A 27,912-nucleotide genomic window follows, 5' to 3' on the forward strand; every position below is an offset into this window, starting at 1 on the left:
AAGTTCAGATGCTTTGAGTCAGCAAGAATCACCCACCATCAGCTACCCAGCATGCACCTGTTCTCTCCTACCCCAGATCCTTTGACGGCGCATCATTCCCGACAATCTCAGTTCTGTTCTTGGAGACTTCTCCTCCCTCAGAGGCACCCTCCTTGCCTCTCAGTAAGAAATTAGCCCATCTTCCCCAACTCCACCCCACCTCCCACTTCCCACCCCTGCCTCTTTTCCAGCAGCAGCCCTGCCTCTGTTTCCTTATGTTTTAGGTTGGGCTTCGAGGGGAGGTGGGGACTGAGTGAAAGGGGGAATGTTACCAACATTTATAAGTCAATAAGATGCAGTATTTCCCCATCCAAACTCCCATGTCTCTCCCCCCCCCACTAAATTCTAAATCTCACTTTTTGGGGGCCTATGGAAGCCCCACTGAAAACCTTGCCCTATAGAGAGAGTAGGATGTCAGGAGCCTTGGTCCCCGAATCCCTTTGGGAACCAAAGCCCAAAGCTGCTAGGATATTCTACCTCTTACCAGGAATATAAACCTGTGCATGCTTTATTTCACTACTTATCTGGTCTCTTTATCCTAACAACACAAATACACAAATGCTGAAGTCTCCAAGGGCAGATAAAAGCGTGTGTCCCTTCCTTAGAAAAAGGAATGCCAAGCCCCGCACCCCACTGCCACTCACGCCTTCCCAGCAGCCATCCACACTCCATGATCTCGGTGCTCCCAAGGGCAGGAATGAGACCTACACCACCGGAAACCCTCCCAAGGGCCTGCTGAGGTTTACCTAAGAATGAATGAGTTCCGTCTGTCTTGTTTCAAGACAGAGTCTCGCTATATAGCTGTTATGTGTAGAACTGATGATAGCATGGGCACAGTGACAAGCATTCTGCACAGACCCACTCACACCTGCCCCTACCAATGTAGCCAGGTAACTGGGTTCAATACCACCCCCATGTCACCCCCACCAGAGGAGCACACAGGCACCCAGAAGTTAAATGATCAAGATCTTACCCAAGTTCAGAGAGAAGGTAAAGGTGAGACCCGGAGTCTGACCCCGGGCCTCTGACGCCTGTCCTTGATGATGGCAACCCTGGTAGACAGCAGTCCCGCACTCACACCCACCTTGATAATGATCTTCTCTCGGAGCTGGCTGGGCGAGGGCAACTGGTCAGCACTGGCCTCCGTGGGCTTCGTCAGCAACAGATCTCCTAACACTTCCTTGAACACCTTGGCCATGTGACGCTGCTGCTCCACGCCGCAGTGCTCCTCGATGGACAAGATCACAGGGAAGCTGCAGGTGGCAGAGGACACAGTAGGTCAGAAGAGAGGAAGCAGGAACCTTCCATAATTGCCTACACTGGTCAGGAAAGGCCTCCAAAGCACGATCCCAAATGAGCTCCCCCTCTTCACAAATCTGTAACAGCAGCATCTTTTCATCATGACAGGAAGCTGACACAGTCTGAGTAGCTGCCTGCTGCACCATCTCTGTGAACACAGGGTCCCTCAGGGCCTCACTGGCTGATGGAGGGGGGAATGCCCAAGAAAGGGCTGAGGGTGTGTGCAGAAGGGTATAGGTGAGCCCTGCAGACTGACTAAAAGGCTACCTAATGTTCACAGCCTCACTGTCTCAGCCCAGCACCCCATCCAACTCAAGGAACTCAGGCAGGAATCGCCTCAAAACCATAGGAATCTGTTTACTGAATGCTGACCATGTGCAACACTAAGCACCGAGCATGCCTCACACCGCTTAGTCTTATGGCCCTGTGAGGTTCGTACAACCATCACCATGATGGGTAAGAAAAAACCACAAAGACTGACCACTCACAGAGGTGGACTCAGACATCCCACTTCTGACACCATTCTGTAAAGAGAAGCTTTTTCCTTGAGAGGAGCCTTCCCACCAGCCTGGTTCTAGAGCCACATCAGTCCCAAATAAACACACAGGAGGCTATATTAATTACGAAGCTGTTGGCCTTGCTTGTTTCTTACTAGCTAGCTCTAACTTAAGTAATTACCCCATAATTGTTCATCTAAGTATTTCTCTTACGGGAGAAATTTCCGGGCCTCCTACCCCATGGCTTTACATCTCGAACTCTTGTGTTTCTCCTTCCCAGGGTTCTCCTGGACTCCTAGTCCCACCTATCTAGATTCCCTATTGGCCAGACAGTGCTTTATTGACAAATGCACAGGACTTCCCCAACACTCAGACCCGAAGAAAGTGTCTAAAACTCAGCCTCATGGGGTCTAAAGAGATGGCTCAGAGGTGAAGAGTTCATAATGCTCTTTCTTTCAAAGGACCCCAGTTCAGCTCCCGGCATCCATACCTGGCAGCTCACAGCCACCTGTAACTCCAGGTGCAAGGATCCAGGGCCTCTGGCCTGCTCCAGCACCTGCACTGAAATGCACACCCTCCCACACACACACATACACACATGCATCTAATTAAAATAATAAACACAATTTTTAAGATCACTATCATTTCATAGGACAACTCGCCAATAACTAGCAAAATGGAGTCCAAGCTCCCCGGTGTTTGGAAGAAGTGGGCAGTATGCATGTGTTTATGTATGTATCTGTGTCTGTCTGTCTGTCTGTCTGTCTGTGTGTTCAGCTCTAAGCAGCTTTCCCCTCACAGTCACTGACCTGGAGGTGACAAAGGCATGGTCCCGGATGGCCTGCACAACGTCATCAAACTTGATCTTGGTGGTCCGTGTCCAGCCGTGGTAGATGATGGGTTTGCCGTCAGGCCCGTCCCAGCAGTCCACTGAGAGGAAAACACAGGTGCTCAGCACCAGCAAGCACAGCTATCAAGAGGGAACAGGTAGACAGGGCACGCGGCGAGGCTGAGAGCATGAGGTTAGGTCAGGTTCCCACACCAGCTCCATTTCCAGGGCTGACCCAGGTTCACCAGGCCAGACACAGTCATATCTACAGTCTTACAGAACACAACACACTTCCCTAAAAATCTCCTTCCAGTGCATCTTTCTTCACAGGATATTCATGACGGGTTTTATTTTCTTGTGTCAGTTGTTCAAGGCTCTCCTCTTTCACCAGTAGAAACAGCATAGAGCAATGAGACAGTTCCTTAAAGGTTTGTGGTAAATTATGCAAATGGAAATAAGTCTGTGGGGGCTTGACCAATCCCAAGGAAGATGGACCTGGGGGCTTCTGACTTCAGTTTCTCACAGTCTTTTCGCAGAGGGAAAAGCATAAACCCAGGAGGTCCACATGTAACCACCACTAAGCTCTGACACAGGATAAACAGGTTTGAAAACACTTGAGGCACAGTCTGTGATCTGGGCTGTTTTCTCAGTCCCACACATGGCTATGACTTAGGAAAGTGTCACCAGGCTTTGTTCCTAGGTTAGCAGTATATAAGGCCAAGGAGGAAGTCCTTGGGTCATTGAGGACGTGTCCTTGAAAGGGATTGGGAGCCCAGCTTCTTCTTCCTCTCCTAGTTTGGTGGAAGCATTGGCTCTACCACATTTTCTTGTCATGGCCTGTCATCAGAGACTGGAAATAATGCTCCCAACACAAGATACAGAACCGGAAGCAAACAATAAACCTTCCTTCATCACTAAGTTCAACGTCTCAGGTGTTTTGTTGCAGTGACAGGATCCTAACGACAGGATGGGAAGGAAAGACCCAAAGATAGGCTGAACAGATAATTCAAGGATAAAGCATTTACTGTGTAAGCATGAGGAACAGAGTTCAAATCCCCAGAACCCATGTAGATTCTGAGTAAGAGGAGACAAGGGATCCATGGGGCAAGCTGGTTAGCTAGAGTTACAGACTCACCCACTTCCTTATAAATAATAGTGACTGATGTCAACTTTGGGTGTTTGTGCACATGGTGATACGCACATGTACACACACACACACACACACACACACACACACACACACACACACACGAGCCAGAGTGGTGATTAAAAAAGGCGGATAGAAACGAGGCTCTGCCACCTGGCTGGCCACAATCCCTTTCACCATTGCTCTGAAGGCCTCAGCTAATAGAAACATGGATCCTGGGTGTGTCATGCTAACAGGGATGTATCTGTGTTCCTCTTAGCAGAAAGGGACCCTTGCTGCTGGCCCCCAGCTTCCCACTGCATCAGGATTCTTTCTAGATGCCCCAATCTCTTGCCCAGCCAGATGATGGCACTTCTTGCTTGGGAACAACTATCTTCTAAGGAAAAATCCTCAATCACCTTCTTCCCTAGAGTTGCTCTACATGAAGACCCCTCAGCTTGTCTCCCTCCCTCTCTCCCACCAGTATTAAAGTCTTTAACACCAAAGAGCAACAAGCAAACACTGAGCTTCATGGCTCCACACATCACATCATCTTGGCCAGGGCAGAATACTCACACTCTATGCAACGGCAGCCAGCCCGCAGACAGCGGATATATGCTTCCGTGGAGGACTCGCTACGCAGCTGGTCCCCAGTGAGGTACCTGAGGGGCAGAGAATGAGCCATGTCAAGAAGACAGTACTATACACAGTTCATGCTTGGAAACTTCAGTGGTTTGAATGAAAATGGCCCCCAGAGGCAATTAGGGGTGGCACTATTAGGAGGTGTGGCCTTGTTGAAGGAAGTGTGTCATTGGGGGCAGTCTTTGAGGTCTCCGATGCTCAAGCCAGGCCCATTGTCTTAGTCTTAGTTCCTGCTGCCTGAGGGTCCAGCCCCTCTCCAGCACATGTCTGCCTGCACTCCACCATGTTTCCCACCTTGATAACAATGGACTAAACCTCAGAACTGTTAGCCAGCCCCAATTAAATGCTTTCCTTTGTAAGAGGTGCCATGGTCATGGTGTCTCTTCACAACAATAGAAACCCCAACTAAGACAGAAACCATATAAGCCCAAGCCCACGGGCCTGAGGTCTTCTATCTAAAACCACACAGGCTAAGGACTGAGTCACATATATGCCGTGAGGCCTTGGGCTTGGGACCACCAATGAGATATGCACAATGGCTACCTAAGCAATCCAAATGCAGTGAAGATGGTGTGCTCCTTCTTGGAGACCTGGGCTGAGGGTGTCAGGAGCAAAGGGAAAGCAGAGAGTAAACTGTGGACCCCTACAGCTGCCCACTGGGCTCTTGGTACCAGTAGCAATGGGTCCTAGATTCATCCCTGAGGCTCAGGGCCAAGACAGGCAGGCGTAGCAACTGCTGTAGGATGTGTGGCGCCATGAACCTAGTCAGCAAAAACTCATAAAACAGTTGTTGTTTTTAAACAACCAGTAGTCATGTTTCTCAGTGTGGCTTATTTCACTCAACATAGCGATTTATGGCTCCATCTATTTTCTCACAAATGTCATGACTTCATTTCCTTCACAGCTTTGTAAAGTTCCATTGGATACACACACACACACACACACATTACATATGAACTACATTTTCTTTATCCATTTTTCTGATAGCCCGTTTATTGCTTACGTTATTTAGGAGTGTTTTTGATGCTTTGAAAAGTACAAATTGCTGCATCCTTGCCCTCTCCCCATGCCACCCTCCCTCTCAGAATGCTCCTCAGCTGACTCTAGGCTTGGAGAATCCACTGTCCCATGAAGGAACTCAAATGGTACCACTTACCCATTCCCCTGGAAAAGATTTCATCTTCCCAAATACCTAGAGGATGGCACACTGGGAGTCTGGTTCATGCCCCACCCTTGAAAAGACACTAGGGGAAGCCGGGCAGTGGTGGTGATGCACGCCTTTAATCCCAGCACTCAGGAGGCAGACGCAGGCAGATCTCTGTGAGTTCGAGGCCAGCCTGGTCTACAAGAGTGAGTTCCAGGATAGCCTCCAAAGCCACAGAGAAACCGGGTCTCGAAAACTGCAGAAAGAAAAAAAGGAAGGAAGGAAGGAAGGAAGGAGGAAGGAAGGCAGGCAGACTGGGGGAAATACCTGTCTACAGCACTTTGCAGCCTAAAGGTCAAAGATTCCACCCGCAACAGTGACATCAGAAAGCGGCATCCCTTCTCACCCCCTTGATCCACCCTACTCTTTTACAATCAGCATAATTATCCAAAGAAGTGAATCAGAGCATGTCACTCTCTAGCTTAAGTGACCTGAGGCTCCCTGCTGCCCTGTGACTTACAAGCTGCTGCTCTGCCTGGCCATCTGTCCGGCTGCTGTCCTCCCAGACTCTTCACTCAGGCCTTAGAAATGCCTCCCAACTGCTCCTGCCCCTCAGCACATGCAGCTCTCGGCAGGAAACCATCCTCACCAGACCCTCTGTTCAGCCACCAGCTGGAGCTTGTAGTTGGCACTCAGTGAATGCCATCTTCTCCAAGCACCTGAGAAAGTAACTGCCCCTGCCTCGTTCACTGATGAATCTCACACCTGCCAGGCAGACAGCCTGGCCCAGGGTAGCTGTCCCACAAACACTGGCTCACTGGCTGAGTCAATACTTCCATGGTATGATGATCAAATCATAGAAAGCCAGCTTTGCAAACTTGCTCAGAAGGCCACAGATGGCGCATAATCATCCCAGGACTAGCTGGAAAGAGCGGTGTTCCCCTAAGCCTCTCCAGATCCTTTTTAACAATGTGGTACTCACTCCCCAGCCCTTCACAGCCAGCTCTGTCAGGGCTGTGCGTGGGGCCAGCCTGGGCTCACCCGGAAACTCACGTGTTGTGGGAAGAGGAGATCCAGTAATGTGACAAGGGGTTGTTCATGTCCTGCATGTCCACTACGTCGTACTTCTCATCCCAGATGCTGTTCTCCCGTGAAAACAGATACGTAAGAAACTGAAAGAGACACCAACATTGGATCGTGGTCTAACAAGAGGCATGGAGCCTACTTGCTGGTGCCCACGCAGCCGGATGGCTCTGACACATGTCACCAATCGATGGTCCCCAGACCTCGGTTTCCCAAGGTTTCAGTATAGATGGCTCATACTGCAGCCATCCTTCTCAACGTAAGCACTTCACAGACCTACACACCATTTCCCTCTTTAACGTCTACTGCTGCTGAAGCACCTGCTGTCCTCACCGGAGCTTCATGTCATAGCGGTGACTAACCACCTGAGTCCAGCACTCCGCATCACAGAACATTACAGATACGAGAGCATCCAAGTGCCGGAAGACACTGGGCCTAGGGGCTCAGGTCTGTTGTTCCAGACCCTCAAAAGGATGAGGCACAAGGTTCTCAGAGTCTGAGCTCAGTGAGTTCAAGTCCAGCCTGGACAACTTACTAAGAACTGCCTCAAAAAGGAGGCTGGGGATTAGCTGGTGGTAAGGTGGCTTATGAGTCTGAAGTTAATGTGTGATACTGATCATAGAAGAGGGCATGGAGTTTCCTAACCCAACTCCTGGCATCTTTAATAAAAAAGGAAGAAAAGGACTGAGGAAGGCTTCATGGGTCGTCAAGAATGAGGGCACGAGTTTGAACCCCAAAACCCACACGAGAGTTGGATGTGGTAATGCATGCTGTAACCCCCACCCCATCACCCCACCACCCCACCCCCGTATTCCTCCACTAAGATGAGAAGTGGAAACAGAAGAAATCCCAGAAGCTACAGGGCCGGTGAACCTGGTATATGCCACAGTCATAGAGAGACCCTGCTTCAAATCAGGTGGCAGACAAGGACCAGCACTCAAGGCTGTCCTCTGGCCTATACACTAGAGTTCTGGGGGTATATGTCTGCAGTAGAGCACCTGCTAGCATGCTGAAGGACCTGGGTTCAATTCCTACTACTGCCAACACAAAGAGGCAGAGAGAGGACCTAGGAACTTTCCCATCTATCTACTCCTAACACTTAAAAAAGAAATTATAAATCAGAAACACTGACTGGCTCAGAAGTACATTTTACTGCTATAAACTAAACAGCCCCAATGGGCAGATAATAACTCATGTGCATTCTGTTCCTCCTCTGCCACCTGTACAAGGTCAAGAGTCATTTAAAATGACTTGCAGGCCCAGGCATCTTAGCATTTGTTCTGTTTGTTTGGTTTCTCCCTGGTGGTGAACGCCCTCTTGTGGGGAAATCAATAAACTCACCCAGGAGAGAATCAGGAAAGTGAAAGGTGGGACCAGTCCCCCACTCTGTGAAAACGACTCCCTCCCCATGGAGTCAGTCTCAGGGCACCTTCTGAGAGGAAGGGACAAAGGAAGACACAGAGGTGAGCCAACAGGTCCTGCTCATGTAAGAAGCCCCAGCCCACTCACCTCGTCCACAAACAAGAAGGGCTCTGCGGTTTCCCTCATGGTGTCATCAATAAATTTGGTCATCCGTTCCCGGACTCTGTTCAGATCCTGAGCCCACAGCTCCTTAAAGATGGCAAAGACAACACAGAATCACCAAACAGATGGGCAATGTCTTTCCCAGGACCTAGGCAAGGTAACCAAAGACTGAACCATCATCCGGTTTCAAGTCTACCTGCCATCCAGGCTCACACACCAAAGCCCCATCCCAGCATGGCTTTTGCCAGGGGGGAGGAAACGCCTTCTGTATGGGCCACAGTGTCAGCTGCTGTTATCATTCAACAGTCACCACAGTGTGAAAGCAGCCACAGACCAAACTCAGGCTTCCTGCATGGCTGCATCCCAATAAAACCTCATCTACAAAGGCAAAGCAACCACCAGCAAGTGAACAGCTCGCTGCGCTAGGCCACTCCCTCCAGACGTCAGTGTGAAATACCAGGGAGCATGCTGAGTTATGCCAGTGTTGCAGTTTGAATAAACCCTGCCTCTTCCCCTGAAATAGCTCCTTCTGGTCATTGTAATGAGAAAGACAAGTATACAGCCAGCCTACTGGGGTGTGCCCCCTGGCTCAGCCAAGGTGGCAAGTTATATGTCTTCTATGTGCCTCCTGGTTCATGAAATGAGGGTAACAATAGTTATGTATTGCATGGGTTTGGGGGATGGGACCACATGGAATCAGTTGTGTGCGCTTTACTGCGGGGAGCCTCCAGTTCATGATCGTTTATCAAACAGTCGCACCCCTGTACGGTCCTCTAGTCTGCACCATCCTGCAAGTCACACAATGTCACTGTCACATAGAAGAGGACACACAGGCTCAGGACTACCTCAAGAGGATCCCAGGTCTCCAGAACTCAAAAGTAGCAGGGTCAGGTTCCAAATCATTCCACTTGTCCCTTGGGCAAAGAGACCTAGATGGACACCACACATCCCCTCCTCCAGAGTGAGCTCAGGTAGTGTCACCCAGATCCACAAATACAGTCCTACTAGCAGATTCTGCATAATGCTGGACATTCCAGAAGCACTTCCTTCATTAAAAAAAAAAAGAGCCCATAGCACCCAGTGGCTTGTTTTCCTCTGCACTCTCTGAAGCCCCAAATATCCACAAGCAACCAGACGAAAACTGCCGTGCAGACCCAAAGCGGGCCGATGCCTCCTGGGTGCAGATATTCTACAACACATCTCCTTGTGATGGAGATGAGTGTGTGGTTGGGTAGAAAGGGTTGTGGGGGGTCAGAAAGAACAGAAGCCCAAAGACAGCCTGATGGGCTGACGAGGCCATACTGCACCAGCACAGGACTGAGAGACCACAGCCAGCACCGTGACTAACAGATCTCCCTGAATCACAGACACCAAAACAGCCAGTAGGCTGCAAGTTCCCTAATCCGAGAGGTGTTAAAAGCATGGACTGTGGGTTTGGGGATTTAGCTCAGTGGTAGAGCACTAGCCCTGGGTTCGGTCCTCAGCAGCTTCTGGGCTGCTACAAGGAACTCCAAGTGCAGGATATTTGATGCAAACACCTTAGCTGGATGGCCCTTCTCTCCTTCCCCTGCAGGGCACACACTTTCATCTTGCTGATAGAACTTGGGACTGCTGTGGCTGGGCAGACACCAGGATCTTCCTAAAGAAGTTTGGGATGCTAAGATGCTAGGGGTCCAAATGCATCTAAGGGATGGTGAGATGACCCGAGGGTGGAGGTGCCTGCCACCAAGCCCAGCAACCTAAGATTTGATCCCTGGGACTCGCATGGTAGAAGGAGAGTGTCTAGCAGCTCTGGCAAGCTGTCCTCTGACCTCCACACACACGCTGTGCCCAACAGAATTCACTCCCTACTTCATTTAACATCCTCCAGTCTGGAGGGCTCACGCTAGGCAAACAAAACCTCCTCTCCATCACCTTCATCCAGTGTCCCATGCTGACAGGTGAACTCATGACAGACGTTAAAATCTTTACTTGCTATTGCCCAGCACACAAGCCAGCAGCCGCCATATCCAACCTCAGGGCTGCTGTGCTAGTGATACATGTGCCTCTCTGATCGTTAGCTTCTCTGTGGTCAATCGAACCCAAAAATAGAGAGAAGTGTGAGGCTATGGGAGGGGTGTATCAGCTATTCAGGAAGCTGAGCCAGGAGGACATCAAGTTCAAGGCCAGCCTGAGCTACAAAGGGAGTTCAAGGACAGCCTGGGCTACAGAGGGAGCTTATGGCCATATTGCGAAACTTATTAAAACATGTCTTTAAAAAATTTTAAGTAGTTTTGCTTTTTTTTAATGCCTGGAAATACAGCTCAATAATAAAGGACCTGGCTAGCATGTGTGAGGCCCTTGACTCAATCCTCATCACCAAACAAATCCAGATACAGCCCACCTAACAATAAGAACAACAACAACAAAGTAAAAAACTGTCCTAGGAGTGTCATGGCTGTGATCTTTAAAAGTTAAATTCCTAGCCGGGTGTTGGTGGTGCACACTTTTAATCCCAGCACTCAGGAGGCAGAGGCAGGCAGATCTCTGTGAGTTCCAGGCCAGCCTGGTCTACAGAGTGAGTTCCAGGACTGCCTACAAAACAATACAGAGAAACCCTGTCTCAAAAAACCAAAAAGAAAAAAAGGTAAGTTCTTATCTGTAAGAGACATGTACTGAAGTATTTACAAACTGGAAAATGCAACAGCTACATTTACTTAGAGTTCTCTGCCAAAGGAAAAGGGGAAGGGGGAGACTCAAGGTGTGCAGAAGGGTGGGGAGATAAAAGTACACGATGTTCCCGACTTTTCATCTGACAAATGGGTACATGTGGTTCACACTGCCTGGCTGAAGGTGTGGCCACTGTTCAGGTTCACTGGCAAGATGCCAAAACACCTTGCTGTCCACTTCAGCCGGGATGGGGGCGAGACTGGGGAGTATAGAGTATGTGTGTAAGTGTGTTGGTGCCTGGAAAGACCAGAAGAGGGGCACAGGATCCCCCGGGACTGAGCTGTAGGTGATTGTGAACTCCCCAGTGTGGATGCTGGGAACCGAACCCAGGTCTTCTGGAAGAACATCCAATGCTCTTCAGTGGTGAGCCATCTCTGCAGCCCCTAGAGTACAGTTGGGCTTTTGGGGTGGGGGGATGAGTGAAATTTAATAAAAGAGAAACTGGTCAGTGAGATTGATGCCATAAGGAGAAATATCAATAGGGACTCCCCACATATGTTAACAAGAAGGAAACTTGGGCACAGAGCAGTGTGGCCACCTGCTCAACACCACACAAGTGTTGATTACAGGCCCACCTGCTCAACACCACACAGCTGGTGACTGCAGGTTTTCTCTCCCTGTCACAGCCTCTGGTGGGAGGTGTGGGCCTTCTGAATGGAGCTATGGGGCCATCCTGTGTAACACAGGGGAACATTCAACAGCATCTGCCTGCCAAATTACCGTCATAGTGACCAAGAGTGTCCACACATACTGGGGCCACCTCGCACCATCAGATAATGACATCCCAACAGGAAACTCCGGTGACTGCCTCAAGCATGTAGACACCATCTGTGGAGACTTCGTCTCATCCTCCTGCAGAGGACCTGCAGGTTTGGTCGGCCTAGTTACCTCCTCCCACCAAGAAGGGATGGCCTCCCAGGAAGACAGTCCTGAGGTGGCTTCAGGGGAAGAGCTGACACCAGGCAGGTGAGGGATGCCTAAGCCCTCAGACACTGTCCTGCTCTGGCAAAGTCCCTTCCGCTGCTTGCTCACTGAATGTGGCGGTAGGGTTTGATGGGCCATGTTCCCCTTCCCAATTTGTATCCCCTCGAACTCCTTCTCAGTTGCCTTACTGCTCTAGCTAGACCTCATGGGCTCACAGAGGCTGAAGCAGGAAGCAAGGGGCCTGTGTGGGTCTGCACCAGGTCTTCTGTGTGTATGTTACTGCTGTTAGCTTGGGGTTTATGATACTCCTAACAGTGGAGCAGATACATTTTGACTCTTGTCTGCTCTTGAGACTCTTTTCCTCCTGTCGGGTTGCCTTGTCCAGCCTCCATATGAGGGCATTCGCCTTGTCTTACTATATCTTGTTTTGTCCTGTTTGGCTGCCCCTCTCTTGGAGGCTGGCTCTTTTCTGAAGAGGAATGGCGGAGGAATGTATCTGGGGGAAAGGAGAGGAGGGGGAGAGCTAGGAGGAGTGGATGGGATGTACTGTATTTTCAACTTAAAAAAAAAAGTGTTGATAGGAGACTGGGAACTTGAGGAGGTCCAGTGGTGCCGGACAGCAGTCTGAAGTCCCACCCTGCCTCAAGGAGACCACAGCTGTTCTGTGTGTCCAGGGGAGCACTGTGTCCTCAGACCAGACCACACGTTACAATCCTCTCACCTGTTGTTCATGTAAAAGAAACCTCTGGAAATCCTGTAGGTAGACAGCGGAGGCGTCAGGCCGGTCTGTGTTCCTGCCCTCCGAGAAAGAGACGGGGTGGTTAGAGAGGAGGACATTTGCAAGGAAAGGTATACCTCTGCCCTGAGCCCCAGCCCCACTGTGCTGAGCATGCTACTAACCTCGAAACAGAGACAGAAGAAGCTCAAAGAGAGGCCCCAACAAGACAGCCTTAGAGGTCCCGGACAGCATTCAAGAGCTACAGGAGGTCTAAGGAGACCAGCAATGAGTTCATAATGCTCAGACAGACAGAACCAGGAGCCCAGAGCATCAACAGACAAGGAAGTGACACATTGGGAAGAGAAAGGAGGGGAGAGGTTGGGTAGAGGAGGGGGAGGGGAGCAGAGGAGAAAGAGAAGAAAGGAGAGGGGGAGGGGAAGGAAGGACAGGAGAGAGAGGGGGAGGGGAGGGGAGCTGAGGTGAAGGCAAGAGGAAAAGAGAAACCTATTTGTCACATTCCTGAAGCCTCAGGGAGGAAGCATGATGTTCACAGTTCTCTACAGAAACTTCTAGACTTTCTTCATAACACTCCATATCCTACAGACACTGTTCATTCACTCATGCTATGCTACAAAATTGGGGTCAGTAACTACACACAGTACCCACCCACCCTGCCACCGGAGGCCAGCTTGGTACAAGGACATAGCCCTGAACAGGAAGGTATCTGGGGTGTCTCACCCTAGAATGAACACGGAGGAGTCCTTTTTGAATTCATCAAGTATCTGAAATGAGAAACATGCAGAAAATAATAGTATCAGACAAAGCGACTAACGACAGTGAGACTTCTGTTTTAAAATTATCAATGGACCGGAGAGATGGTTCAGCAGTTAGGAGCATTTGTTGTTCGTGCAGAGGACCTGGGTTTAGTTTCCAGAACCCACATGGAAGCTCACAGTCATCTATATCTCCAGTTCCAGGGGATCTGACACCGTCTTCTGAACTCCACAGGCACCAGGCATATACGTGGTGACACACATACATGCAGGCAAAATACTCAAACATACAATAAAATAAGCCTAAACAATAATAATTTAAAAAATTACCAAGGCAAGTGTCCTGGTTAGTTTTTTGCCACCTTGACACAAGCTAGTGCCATGTAAGAAGAGGGATCTCAGTTGAGAAAATGCCTCCATGGAGATTGCCTGTAGGCAAGTCTGTAGTGCATTTTCTTGACTAATGATTGACATAAGTTTTCTTGACTAATGAAATTGACATAAGCGGGTCCAGCCCACAGAGTGGTGACACCCGCTGAGCAGGTGGTCCTGAGTGTACTGAGTAAGCCCAAGCTCTCCTCCATGGCTTCAGCTTCTGCTGCTGCCTCCAGGGTCGTGCCATTTGAGTTCCTGCCCTGACTTCCCTCAGTGGGGGAGTGTGGTCTGAGAGATGTAAGCTGAAATAAACCCTTTCCTCCCCAAGTTGTCTTTGGTCATGGTGTTTTATCATGGCAATAGAAACGTTACTAAGACAGCCAGGGTGGTTCATCACAGGCAAACAAACCCACAGATGCGAGATAGTGCCTACATTGGTGCAAGGACAGAATTTACACCATCTCAATGGATGTAAAAGAAGAAAAATAAACAGTACATATCAATGTGGTATTGAATGTGGTGGTGGGCACCTGTAATCCCAGCACTCAGGGGGCTGAGGCAGGCAAGGAGGATCATGAGTTCAAGACTAACTCAGACTACACAGGGAGACCTCGTCCCAAAGAAGTAAAGGCAGGAACAGAGATTGCTAAGCAGGGAACAGCACTTGCTGCCAAGCCTGACGACTTGTCTTTAATTCCTGGACCTGCATGGTGGAAGGAGAACCGACTCACAAGTTGTCCTCTGGCCTCTACAACCACACCATGGTGCACACCCGCTCTCATCCCATGACACGCACAAATAAAGAAATAAATGTCATTTAAAATGGTTTGTTTTTTAATCAATGGCTGCAAACATAACTCGGGGTAGGGTGCTTGTTTAGCTGGGTTTGATCCCCAGCACTACACACACAAAATACACACGTACATACCACACACACACACACACACATATCACACACATACACATATACATACTATACACACACACCACATACACACACATATACACCACATATACACATACTACACACACATCACATACATACACACAACACATATACTCACCACACACATACATACCATGCATGCATACCACACACAAACACATCCCACATATTCATATCATACGAATCTATGCCACACTCACACATATATACACCACACACACATACACACACACACACACACACACACACACACACACACACACACACACACACGCTTTCCATGGCTTGAATCCGAGCCATCCCCACAAGTTCGTGTTTTGAAGGCTTGTTTCCCAGCTGGGAGTGCAATTTTGGAAGGCCATGGAATCTGTTGGAGGCAGGTTTAGCTCATGAGGAAGGCTCTAGCCTGGCTACCCATGCTTCCTGGTTCACCCTGATATGAGGTGTCTATGTCACATGCATCCTCCTCCAGGGGTGCCTTCCCTGCCACAACGGACTGAAACCATGAGCCAAAACTCAGTCTTCCATCCTTGGCGTACTTCTGTCCAGGTGCTGTGGTCCCTTGTGGACTTCTGTGTCCACTGCTGTGTTCCAGACCCTTAGTATTTCACAGAGGACCCTTTTACTGTCCAATTTCAGTAGCAGAAAATGAACAGAGGACTGTATCAGCGCTTCCCTCAGCTGCAAGGGTGATGAGGGCTGAGGAGTGCCTCCCTCCCAGCTCCCATCTGCACCAGCTCCCAGGCTGGCCACTGTATGTGCATACACACATATATGTATATATACACACAAATATACACTCACAAACAGACTCATATACCTGCATGTAAGCACATATCACATATGGGTACACACTCTTATGCACATATTGAGATACACATACACACCTGTATACACACACACTCCTTGTCTGTTTCTAGTTAACAGCCTGGCAAACCCTCTGCCTGCCTTGTCTGTCTGGTCAATAGCTTGCAATTGTGGAAAGGTGAGAATTATTCCAGGTGGCAATGGCCCTGTGGTCACTGGGCTGTGACAGACATGTTGTACGGCTCTGGTCCTACAGCCAGGTCCTCTGGCCATCCACAGGCTTGGAGAAGTGAGGCTTCGGGTGCCCGAGCATGCCATTTACTCTGGAGAGATGTCACATATCTCATCACCAGACTGAAGGCTGAGCCACTCTTTCAGACTCAAGCACTGCCCCCATTCTTGTGTTTCTTTGGAGGAGACGGGGCTTCAGGCAGGGTAGGCAGGGAGATTATTAGCCTCATTGGTTACTCGGCTCATAAGTCAGTCAGGGTGTGGAAGGCACTTTCTGGGTAAGACTCTGTGTTCAAATCTAATCAAGCAAGGAGCCTAGGTGGACACTGGGGTCTGGGTAACTCCAGACATCTGTGAGCCTGTCCAGATGTCATCAAGGTCAGAGGACATGCCTGTGTCAGCCACAGCACCCCTCTTGGGTCATGCAAACAGCTACTGCACAAGTAGGATGAACGACTAAATAATGGCAGCTCAAAGGCTGTAAGATGGCGCCTTTGTCTCAGGCTGCAGGAGAAAGGTGCCAGCTGGACAAGGGAAGGGGCCGTGCTGAAGGGGGGGAGAGGAAACAGCAAGACCCACGGCACTGGAGACGGGGAACTGAGTTTCCTCAGGGCTGGAGGCTAGTGCGCTGGCAGTTGTGGTTTCTCACTGGTACTCTTCAGGTGGGAGCCATGAATCTCTAGGCGCCCAAGGACAGAGAAAAGAAGAATGAAGATGGGGGAGGGGAGAACAAATGAAGTAACGAAGCCCTAAGCACACACACAGTGTGTGTGGGTGTGTGTGTGTGTGTGTGTGCGCGCGAGCGCGCGCGCGCGCGCGCATGCCCGTACACATGCAGGACTCAGTTCACTCCTTCTGCCATGTGGGTCCCAGGAATGAAACCCAGGACGTCAGGCTTGGCAGCAAGCCTCTTAACCCACTGAGCCCGCTCACTGAAATTGTTTTCACCACAAGTGTCTTAAGAATTAACAGAAAGCATCCATGGCTGGGCATCAAAGTCAGTTGGGAAATGTGAAATCCTGGTTCTGCGGCTTACAGCTTACAGCTTACTAGGGGCATATGACCTCCGGCAAGGCACCACTCTGAGCTTGGTTTCCTCACCTAACCTCCCATAGGGCTCCGTGAAGAACTAATGTAACTTGCTCAGCATGTGCTGTAATGTGACCCACCTAAGGGTCTGCCAGCTGTCATCTGCCCTCGCATCGCTGTCACCTAGCTAGACGCTGTATTGCTGTATCTTCCTGCTACTGCCCAACCTTCCAACATCGATCCCTGAGAGCTGTAATGCAGGCAGGTGGTTAGGCACTCGGAAGAACAGGCAACTACAAGCCGGAAACCTTTCGGCTATGGGTAAGCAAGTACCCGTTCCCTAGATTCAGACATGAGGATCATAGGTCTTCATGACAACTCCATAGACCCTGGAAATCCAACACCCCCACCCCATCCCAGGAGCTAGAACACTCTGCTAGTGGTTGAAGGAGGCACTGGCACGTACAGGAGCGGGATGGTTGGGCGAGCCAGTGAAAACCACCAATGTAGGTTCAGATGGAATTATTCAAACTCTGAAACCACGGAGTTACAAAATGCAGCAGCTGGACTGGGGAGTTCTGTCCACCGATGGTGGCAATTACAGCTGCTCCTGAGTATAGAGAGAGACTGCTGGGCCAGCCTGGGAAGGAGATGGGAGTCATCCACTTCCTCCACAGGATGTCACAAGGAGCTGTGAACCCAGGAATGGACAGATCCCAAAATGGACAAGTGAGTGGCTTTAAGAAGCCAAAATTCAGCCGGGCGGTGGTGGCGCACGCCTTTAATCCCAGCACTGGGGAGGCAGGTCTCTGAATTCGAGGCCAGCCTGGTCTACAGAGTGAGTTCTAGGAGAGCCAGAGCTACACAGAAAAACTCTGGCTTTAAAAACCAGAAAGAAAAGAAAGACGGGAGGGAGGGAGGGAGGGAGGGAGGGAGGGAGGGAGGGAGGGAGGGAGGGAGGGAGGGAGGGAGGGAGGGGGAAGAAGCTGCCAAAACTCTGGGTTTTAAATGGAGGCTGTTAATGTTTAACTGTTTAAAATAAACCAGACTCAGATTCAGTGTGGTCTAAACACCAGAGGGCAGCCTTTGGCATGGCTGAATGTTTCCACAGGGTTTCACTGAGTACATCCCAGGGAGAATAGGGATTCTATAAAACTCAAAACAATCAATATCTCCGGAGCTCCCACCCTCCCTCACCTCCTCCCTACCCCCTCTCTCCTTTCTCTCTCCCTCCCTCCCATTCCTCTCCCTGTCTGCCTCTCCCTGCCCTTCTCTCTCTCACAGGCACACAAGCAAGCACACGAACATGCACGCGCGCGCACACACTTTAAAAAGAAAAAGCTGTGGCTAAGTGAAGCGGCATTGGAGAAGTTGAAGTAGGAGGATACTTAATTTGAGTCCAACCTGAGTCACATAGGTACATAGTGAGGTCCCTTCAACATAAAAAAGTCTAAATTGAAATACACCTTGGGCTGGGGCTAGACCAAGGTTGCCTTGAGCATGGTGTCTCTTCACAGCAACAGAACAGTGGCTAAACAGAAAGGAACATGGAAGACAGTGGCAAAGGGCATACCAGGCACACTACTGTCAAGCTTGCAGCTACTTGTTAATTTTTTTTCACGTGTGCTTGTCTCTGTGTGGGGGTATATGCACATGAGTGCAGGTGTTACTGGAGGCCAGAAGAGGGTACTGTAGCCCTAGAACTGGAGTTCTAGGTGGTTGTCCAGCACCCCTCTGTGGGTGCTGGAAACTGAACTTCGCTGTAAGTGCAGCAAGCATTCATAACCAGAGATTTCCAGCCCCACAGCTACTTATCTTGAGGGAATCAATCCAGCCCAATTACCTAAGATGACAGCTGTCACTAGCAATGCTCGCATGCATGCTGTCACCATGTGTGGGGTTTTAACGACAGTTAAAGATTATATCTCTACGAAGTACTTAGACATGCTTTAAGAAGCACAAGGCTCTGCCATTGCAGGCTCCTGTTTAAAGGTGGTTTACACAGTTTTAACCATTTATAAGTGGGATCTGACTGAATGCCCACACACAAGACTGAGGGAGAAAAAAGATGGCTTCCACAACATGGCTTGGATGGATGGATGGATGGATGGATGGATGGATGGATGGATGGATGGATAGATAGGTAAGTAGGTAGGTAGGTAGGCAGGCAGGCAGGCAGGCAGGCAGACAGACAGACAGACAGAGATATATAACATATACCAGGGACAATGAGATTGCTCAGTGGGTAAAAGCATCTATTGTATGTGCTAAATTTTTGTCAACTTGACACAAAGTAAAATAACCTGCTGCCATGCACCCCAATATAACTATAATGGACTAATACTCTGAAACTATAAGCAATTAAATGTTTTTTTTTAAAGTAAGTGTTGTCTTGCTTATGGTGTTTCTTTACAGCAATAGAACAGTGACGAAGACACTAGTTGACGCTGGAGTGTCCAATCTTCCGTGAGTGGTGCCATCCCTGGGCACAAGGGGCCTGAGCTGTGTAAGGATAGCTGAACATGGCAAATAATCCAGTAAGCAGCTTTCCTCTACAGTTTCTGCCCTGACTTCCCCCGTGATGGACATATCACAATTGGGATGTGTAAACCAAACAAACTCTTTCTTCCTCAGGCTGCCTTTGCTTTTAGTGTTATCACATCAATGAAGAGCCAAACTAGGACACCGTGCAAGCCCCAAGACTTCAGTATCCAGAAGCCACACAAAGATTAAAAGTAAACTGACTGATACAACATGCAAACACATATGAGATGTTACTTAATTCTGTGTTTCACTCAAAAATGCCACTAACAACCTCCCAGATGAGGAGAGATGGATACGGATTTCATGTCTCAACCAATGGCACAAAGCTGCCTCATATAAATGGAGCCTCCATGGAGGCCACTGAGAAGGGCCTAGAATTTAGCTAGCGTTAGTTGGGCCTAATAAATAATCTGGTGACGTTTTCTTGGCTTCAGTGAAACAAAGTTGTCAAAATGCCATCTTCAGATCAAAGTGACAGCGCATCTTAATTTTAAAATAGCCTGCTACGTCTACATAAGAACAGGAAAAGTCAGAGGTTGGCTCTGTGACTAGACTGCCTCCCTAATATGTACAAAGCCCTGGGTCCCATCCTGATCCTATAACCTGGCCATGGTAGCTCATTCTATAATCCCAGTACTCATAGGCTAGAGGCAGGAGGATTGGAGGTTCAAGGCCAGCTTTGCCTGGCAAGTTTGAGGACAACCTGAACTATAGGAGATCCTGTCTCAAAAAATAACTAAAGTAATAAAAATATAAAGGCCAGAGATGGCTATGAATAACTTGCTAGATTCCCTTCCAGAATGAGTTCATAGTTCAGAGTAAGTTATATTGTTTTCTTTTCACAAACTTCAGAGTTCTGATCAAATTTATGGCCATGGAAATCCTACTCCTATGACACTGCCCCCACAGCTCTGCACGAAGACTATTTGCCAGTCTCCGAAATCCACTATCACTATAGTCTGTGCTTCCTTGACTCAGGGGAAAGCCAACCCCTTCCTGTGGGCTTCTCAGCTCTGCATCCGACTCAGCAACACAAGAACACACGAGAGCCCTCTTACCGATTTTTGCTGGTCAAACATGAGTTTTTTATAGAAGAGATGAAACTGTTCAAAACTGAGCTCATCTTTCTGCGCACCAATTTCCTGTAAGTATAAAAAGCAAAGGTGACCACACACAGCCGAGTGTCCACCACTACCACACCTACACCCTCCGCCCTCCATCTGCTGCACACAAACAGGACAGCTGGAGTCAACCCGCAATCCTCTGGACCCCAAATTCCAGTGATTCCCCCAGTCTCCAGCTGAGGAGAACACGCAGGGTGCCCACCTTTGAGCCCCAAGGAACCCCAGGAGGGAAGGGTCTTGGCCAGATTTCCAAGAGCCACAGGGCATGACTCCCCTTTTGGGGGATGGAAGATACTCTCTTTAGATTGCCAAATTCAGATATACTGATCAAGTACATATTTCTGATTAATGTGTCGAGGCAGAAAGTGTGTGTGTGTGTGTGTGAGTGTGTGTGTGTGTGTGTGTGTGTGTTGGGAGGGAGTGCATGTGTGTGCCTATGTGCTTTTGTATACATGTGTATGTATGTGTGTGTGTATCTGTGTATGTGGCTGCATATGTGTGTGACTGTGTGTGCGCATGCGTGCGTGCATGTGTGTGTGAAGGTTAAAGGAGAACTTCAGGTGTCATTTCTCAAGCAGGGTCCACCTTATTGGAGTATTTGGTATTGTTGTTTGGTTTGGTTCTTTGTGGGTTTATTATTTTTTTAAGCAAGGTCTCTCACTGCCCTGAAACACTCCAGGAATGACAGGTTGCCTGGCCAGCAAGCCCCAGAGATCCATCTTTCGCAATCACTCCAATACATGCCAACCATGTCCAGCCTGGTTCTCTTTTTAATTGTTGTGTGTACACACATGTAATGGGCAGGGATGCCACAGTGCACAAGTAGAGGTCAGAGGACAACGCTGCAGAATCAGCTCTCTCCTTCCACCTTTACAGGGGCTCTGGGGACTGAACTCAGGTCGCCAAGCTCACAAGGCAAGCGCTTTCATCCCCTGAGCTGTATCATCAGCCCAAAACCTAGCTCTTTTTACATGGGTTCTGAGACCTGAACTCAGGTCCTCAAGGAATTCACTGACTGAGCCATCACCCTATCCCTAAGAAAAACTGTATGAAAAAAACTGGACTCAATCAAGAATGAGAGGCCAACCTTAATCTGTTGCTTTATGACTTTGATCCACTCACTGGTCTCTCAGACTCTTGGTTTCTTCACTTGTAAAATGGCAGCACTATTGCTGCCCTCATCGGATATGTCTGAAACCAAGACAGTATCTTCAAAATGCCTGGTTCTTTAACTGCTTGAGAAAGCAAGACTGCACGGCTGGGGTTACCACTCTGTGGTTATTAGCACGTATTGTTCTCGCAAAAGACGCAAGTTCAGTTCCCAGCAACCACATCAGGTAGCTCATAACTACTGCAAGGCACCCCCAAGGGCATCACCTCCACCTTCACATGCACCCACACACAGGTACATCCTCACACCGGGCATATCATTTAAAATTCAGTGTAAAAGAAAACAAGGCTGAGAAGCGTATAGGGATTAATGGCATTTGTCTCTTCTCCCTCTCAATCTCTCATGTCTGCTTTCTGTTGGAGCACATGGGCAGGTCCAAGGATGGCACAGTCAGCATCGACATGAGTCTGCTGTCCCAGGAGCTCACTAGTACTCAAAGGAATGCAGCTGGTCAGTAAGGAGAATCCCATGAATGACACAAACACAGCTAGGTGAGCCTCCTGCGGGGGCTCCTGGGATGGAGTGTTCATTTCCTGACAGCATCTCTCTGTAGTGGGAAAGAGGCATCCACGTCAGCTCCATCCGGCTTTGCCCCCACTGCATCCCATCATTCAGAGCGCAGAGAGACTCTGCTGTCTGCCCCATTCACAGTTCCAGCTCAGAAGAACACAACTGGCTTCACCAATGGGAGAAGGGAAGGACAGACAGTTGGAGGAATGAGTGGTTGGAGAAAGACGATAAAAGAAGCTGGGCAGTGGTGGCACACACCTTTAATCCCAGCACTCAGGAGGCAGAGACAGGTGGATCTCTGTGAGCTCAAGGCCAGCCTGGTCTACAAAGCAAGTTCCAAGACAGTCAGGGCTGTTACACAGAGAAACCCTGTCTCGAAATTAAAAAAAAAAAAGTCAGGCCTAATAAAAATGCTACCAGGGATTGCATACAAAATGCAGTGGCAGATGTCCCTGGTACCCTGTAGAAGGCATCTGCCACAGCATTTTGTAATAGGTCAGTGTATCCCTGTTACTGAGATAAGAGGCTGCAGAAGGTTCTGGGATGGTCAAAGTCAGACTGGTGGGAACAGAACTGCACAGGTGTTCCAAGTCACACAGTCCAACAAGATACTCTCCACTCGCTCCATCCTCGGCAAGCCCTCAGTCACAGGGCTACGCTGGCAGGACCAGGACTGATGAGCTCCAGAGGCGTAGGAGTCTGCTGGGCGCCGTTCCACAGAGTCCCAGGCCAGCGTGGGTTCCTGAAAGAGGCACTAAGCAGGCCTGAGTCCCCTATGAGCTTCGGTACTCACCACCAGCTTGTCCTTGAGGAACTTGACACTGCTCACTTTGAAGTTGACCAGGGGCAAGATGGCCTTCAGTTCTCGGAGGCTGATGCTGCAGAAGAGGAAGACCTCGGTTTCGTCAGCCTCAGAGGTGGGCGGCAGAGGTTGTACAACCCTATCAACACCCACCTTAGCATCCCCCCATGAGAAAACTAACTAGAAGCAAGACACTTAGGGGCCAGGAGAAAAGGACCGCCAGACGATGAAGGTTGGTCCCTACTCCTCGGCGATGGTGGCAGACGGGTGACAGGGGAGATGGTTCTGGAGGCAAATCCTGTAGGAGACCCAATGTGGCAGAACACTATGAGTATCAGGCACCCAAAGAGTCTCAGATACACTCATGGGGTCTCAAAGTAAAGTGAACTGGAGGGGCACACGGAAAGACAGACAGTACCTACCATGTGCCAGACAGTCCTCCTCATCCAAGCTGTGGCTCCTCCCTGCCCTATTCGTGTCTACCTATACACATACACAAAGCACCAAGCTCTGGCCCCAGGGTTCAGAGTAGGTGGGGCCTTGGGCTTAAGGGGATAGAGGGGTGGGGGTGGACAGTGCCAGCCTAAATCCAAACCGAATTCCACAACAGTCATCAAGCCAGAACGCCTGATAGTAGAGATCTCCAGGAGCTGCTCCTGAGCTTTCGGAAGCTTCTAGTGAAAAGGAGAGCAAGAGTCAAAGGGGGAAGTGGGAACAATTGGAAGAGATGTTAATGGGGCCATCGGAGGTGGGGCTCTGCTCCCTGAGGTCCAGATACATTTCCCCAGCTTCAAAAGCCTCATGAGGCAGCCTTTAGGGCCATCTCCACCTCTACTGGAAAAACTGAAGCTCAGAGAGGCCTGCTGTCTGAACGGTGTTAGAACACAGTCACTGCAATCCAAGCCACCCAGAACAACCACATTCAATGGCCTTCAGGACACCACACAGGGGATGAGGGTGCCAGACAGGCCAAAGGTAAGAGACTTGGGTCCTTCTGGCCAGAGATCCAATCATCCAGCAGGGCTAGAGAGGCCTGCCTGCTCAAGAAGGACCCTGCCCCAGGTACTGAAGGGACCAGACCCTCTTCTAGTCCCAGGCTTTGGCAGTCTTAACAGGCTGCAGAAAAGACCCAGCAAGATGTAGGAGTACAGAACATAGCAACCATCCTGGGAGGGCCTATAGGCCATAGCAACCTACCCGCAGCTGCAGCTGACCAATCAACACAGGACAGGTTTCCAAAGCCTGAAAGTGCACCAATCCTGAAACTGTTGCGAACCCCAGACACTTGCCTTGCTCTACCCTAATATATTGCTGCCCCACGGTCCCTCCAGGTCCTTCTCTCTCCAACCGTTGTGTCGGACAGATGGAGGACCCAAGTTAATACAGTTAACTCATTAATTAATTAAAGACTCTTTGCTTTTGCATCTGATCAGGTCTCTTAGTGATTTGGGGGTTTAGGATTTGTGCACAACAGTACAGGCAGAAAATGCACCTGTGCCCCCATACTGTCAGCTTGGCTCTTGTCATAATCTCCATAGGAGAGCCGCATGTGCGATTCCAGACATTACTGCAGCCACCACCAGCCTTCTTCTCTCTGCTTCCATCAGGCCTGGACTGCACAATGCCGCCCTCCCCTGCTGCATAAACAGTGCTCAAGGCTCCAACAGAGGCCACGAGGTCCTTGTGTGCATAGATAAGCACTAGGGAATCCAGAGATGTTAAAGGCACAGGTAGTCTCTTCAAGGGAAGAGTTGTACAACCTGTTTTCCACCCAGAAGGCTGGGAGCGGTTAATAGTCTGGTGACCTCTGTGCAATCTGTATGGCAGGCCACACCTGGCTTCCCAGACCCTTATCTTAAGCATTGTTTCTCAATCTATAAAATTCATCTTTCTGGAAAGGGTCGAAAGTACTTTATAAAATGTAGTTGTGCCTTAAGCTTTATCATGCACAGAGGATTGAGTTATTTGTCACCAAGAACCTTTTTTTCCAAATTGTGCTGTACTTAAATATGCCTAAAATAAACTACCTGGCGTCAGATTCTCAACGTTTGAACCAACACCAGCTAATGAGTTGTGTTGAACTAGATTTCCTTTTTGACTCGTGTAGATCAACACTGCTGGCCATGTGTTTGCCGAGACCCCCACAGGCTCCCACCACTGGACACCCCCCACCCCTGGGCCAAGAGGGCTAACTCTGCACAGAAGCCAGAAGGTGGCTCTTGGGGTAAGTGACATATCCCTTGACCAGGGCAGGATGAAGATAGGGAAGCAGCAGGTGACACATGGCAAGACACAGGAGAGAAAGACTGAGAAAGAGGAAGAAGTCAGAGGTCCCCAGGAGGACTCCAAGCTGCACCAGTAAAGGAAATGCCCACATCTGGAAAGTGAGAATAAGGAGGGGAACTCAAGAGTCAATACAGCTGCTTAGGGACTGACTAATAATGGAGCAGGCACAGGAAGCATGAGCACCTGGGACATTGAACCCAAGCACTCCAAACAGATACCTGTCCAAAGGCAGGGGCAAAGGGCTTTTTCAGAGTCCTCATGCTAGGAATAACTGAGTCCCTTCCAGAACTCCTCCCTCCTCACCCCCACCCCCAAAACACACAGGCAACCCAAGCGCTTCCCAGCAGCTGGAAGGAGGGACACCAGCAGCTCCCAGCTGCACCCACCTCCGCCACTCCCACGAGATGGAGAGAGTGTCTTACTCACAGGCCCATCCCATGCCAGGGGCCCCTGCTACCCAGTGACAGGTCCAAGCACACAAAGCAGGACTGACTCTCTGAACCTTCATTTCATTCAGAGAGCTGGGAGGCAGTGCCTGAGCTCCCCCTGGGATCCTTCAAGGCCACTCATTGGGCAGCCATCACTAGTCTGGAACCTGCCCGCCACCCTGATGCTAAACAACTCTCTCGCCCACAGTTTTTATAATAATGATGACAATAAATATTTAATGTGGAATGCTTTCTGTAAGCCAAGTCCTGTCCAGGCACTTTGCTGTGTGACCTCACTGAATCCCGTAAACCAGTATCCAGCCTGGATGATATCATGGCTCTATATAGACAGGGAAACTGAGGAAAAATAATCAATTATCCCAAACATCACACAAGTGATGTTACTGCTTCATTATTGTCTGTCTGTCTGTCTCTCCCCCCTTCTCTCGTGTGTGTGTGTGTGTGTGTGTGTGTGTGTGTGTGTGTGTGTGTGTGTAGACAGGTTCTAACCACAGTCATCAGCATGTTAAGGGTGAGAATGACAGGTGTGTGTCACCAAACCTGGCTAACCTCACAGAACTTTCTAGAGTGATGCATATGTTCTATATCCATGTGGGTCAGCACGCCAGTAGTCAACCACACACACAGCTACTGTGACAGAGGAACAGGCCATCTACTGTATCTGTCACCAATTAAATGGCCCATGTGTTCAGAAACTCCTACAATCACTGTGGAGCTGAAGGGTTCTGCTTCTTGGGGCTGTTTGGGGATGCAAAGTCACTTCCCAAGGATTAACCAAAATGAAAATCCTTTTAGTCTGGGCCCCCACATCTGAAACTCTGTAGGGGGGGCTATTTCACCTTGCCCTCAAGGGGTTGAGAATTCCCCTCCCTTCGAGGACTTACTTCTCAACCCTGGGATATCTAGTGAAACCCTGTGTTAAAGGGGGGAGCTGGGACTGGAGAAGTTACACTAGCTGCTTGTCAAGAGGACCTGGGTTCCATTCCCTGCACCCACATGGCAGCTCATGGTCATCTGTAACTCCAGTTCCAGGGGATCCTACCTCGACTCCTTGGACACCAGAAACACACACACAGTACATATACATGCATACATGCAAACAAAAGACTCACATAAAATAATAAGCATTAAAAAAAAATCCCACACCCAAACTGATGGCCAGTGCAACAGAATCTGCACAGGTGTGGCTTTGGCTATTAACCACAGGAAATCTATTTGCATCCAGGAGCTAGGTGAACTCTCCCCGTCCCCCACTTGCTGTGCTTCCCCTCCCAAGTCCCGGCAGACCCAACAGTCTTCCCTCAGTCCCAGCAGAGCTGAAGAAGGAAGTCTGTTCTGCTCATGCAAATTCAGCGGTATAACCCAGGGGGCAAGGATGGAGGGAAGAGAGTGTTGACAAGGATGAGGAGGAAACAGACGTTTGTGGGTGACTCCGAGGACACCACCATGAGGGAAAACAGCGCAGGAGACCCTCAGAATGCTAACCTGTCCCCACTGCTCCAGCACGAAGAGCAGAGACCCCAGCAGGCGTCTCCCATGTGTGTGCCGTTAGTCACTATGGCAGAAGAAGCCCAGGAGTGAACAAGCTTTGAAGTATTATTCAGTCTCAAAAAAGAAGGCAATTCTGCTACTCTAGAGGCCGGGGCAGGAGGATCGCAAGTTCAAGGATTGCTGCCTGAGCAACCATGTGAGATCTTGTCTCAAAAGAAAACGTAAAAAGGTGGCTGAAGCGGTATAGCTCAATGGTAGAGGACTTTGCCCACAGCGTGGATAAACCCTGAAAGCCTTAATCCAAGTGAAATGAAATCAACAAGAGTGCAAGGGGGAATGGATTATGGTTCCATTTATACGAGGCACCAAAGGTGGCCAAATCGTACAGAGCAATGGCTCTCAGGATCCCGGGAGGAGGGGCTGGGGAGTTTAATGAGGACCGTGTCAGTGAGATGGAACTCACTGCAGCTCTGCAGATGGAACGTGGTAACAGTTGCACAACTCTGAACACAGCCCCATAGAACCGTGCACTTAAAACTCACTTAAAAGGCCAAGTGTGATGCTGCTATGAGCAGTGACATCATCCTCAACACACTGGGTTGCTTCAGGCAAGTGACTTGACTTCTCTGTGCCTCGGTGTCTTCAGATGTAAGATGGATGCCTAGCTCAATGGTTGGCTGGGCACATTCGGTAGGTATGTGATGGGCTTAACACAGTGGCTGTTGGCAAGCAAGTTCTGCCCAAAAGCCAGCTGCTACCCTTTTGTCCTAGGAGAAGCTGAAAAGCTGGACAGGACTTGAGCCAAGGAAAACACCTGGGACTCAGGCTCTGCCTGAGCTA

General features: G+C 49.5%; 1 protein-coding gene across 1 annotated transcript in view; it reads right to left on the minus strand.

Annotated features, from left to right (window-relative positions):
- Plcg2 (phospholipase C gamma 2) overlaps positions 1 to 27,912 on the minus strand; it is a 129,488-nt gene that overhangs the window by 43,769 nt on the left and 57,807 nt on the right. Inside the window, exons 6-14 of the mRNA XM_005073071.4 lie at positions 22,838 to 22,922; positions 20,298 to 20,381; positions 13,273 to 13,316; positions 12,538 to 12,610; positions 8,169 to 8,270; positions 6,630 to 6,748; positions 4,367 to 4,452; positions 2,645 to 2,765; positions 1,124 to 1,292 (exon numbers count right to left, since the gene is read on the minus strand). Of these exons, the coding sequence (XP_005073128.1) occupies positions 1,124 to 1,292; positions 2,645 to 2,765; positions 4,367 to 4,452; positions 6,630 to 6,748; positions 8,169 to 8,270; positions 12,538 to 12,610; positions 13,273 to 13,316; positions 20,298 to 20,381; positions 22,838 to 22,922 (883 nt within the window). The remainder of the gene's footprint in view (positions 1 to 1,123; positions 1,293 to 2,644; positions 2,766 to 4,366; positions 4,453 to 6,629; positions 6,749 to 8,168; positions 8,271 to 12,537; positions 12,611 to 13,272; positions 13,317 to 20,297; positions 20,382 to 22,837; positions 22,923 to 27,912) is intronic.

The sequence above is a fragment of the Mesocricetus auratus genome, unplaced genomic scaffold (genome assembly GCF_017639785.1).
Source record: "Mesocricetus auratus isolate SY011 unplaced genomic scaffold, BCM_Maur_2.0 Super-Scaffold_6723, whole genome shotgun sequence".
NCBI classification, from domain to species: Eukaryota; Metazoa; Chordata; class Mammalia; order Rodentia; family Cricetidae; genus Mesocricetus; species Mesocricetus auratus.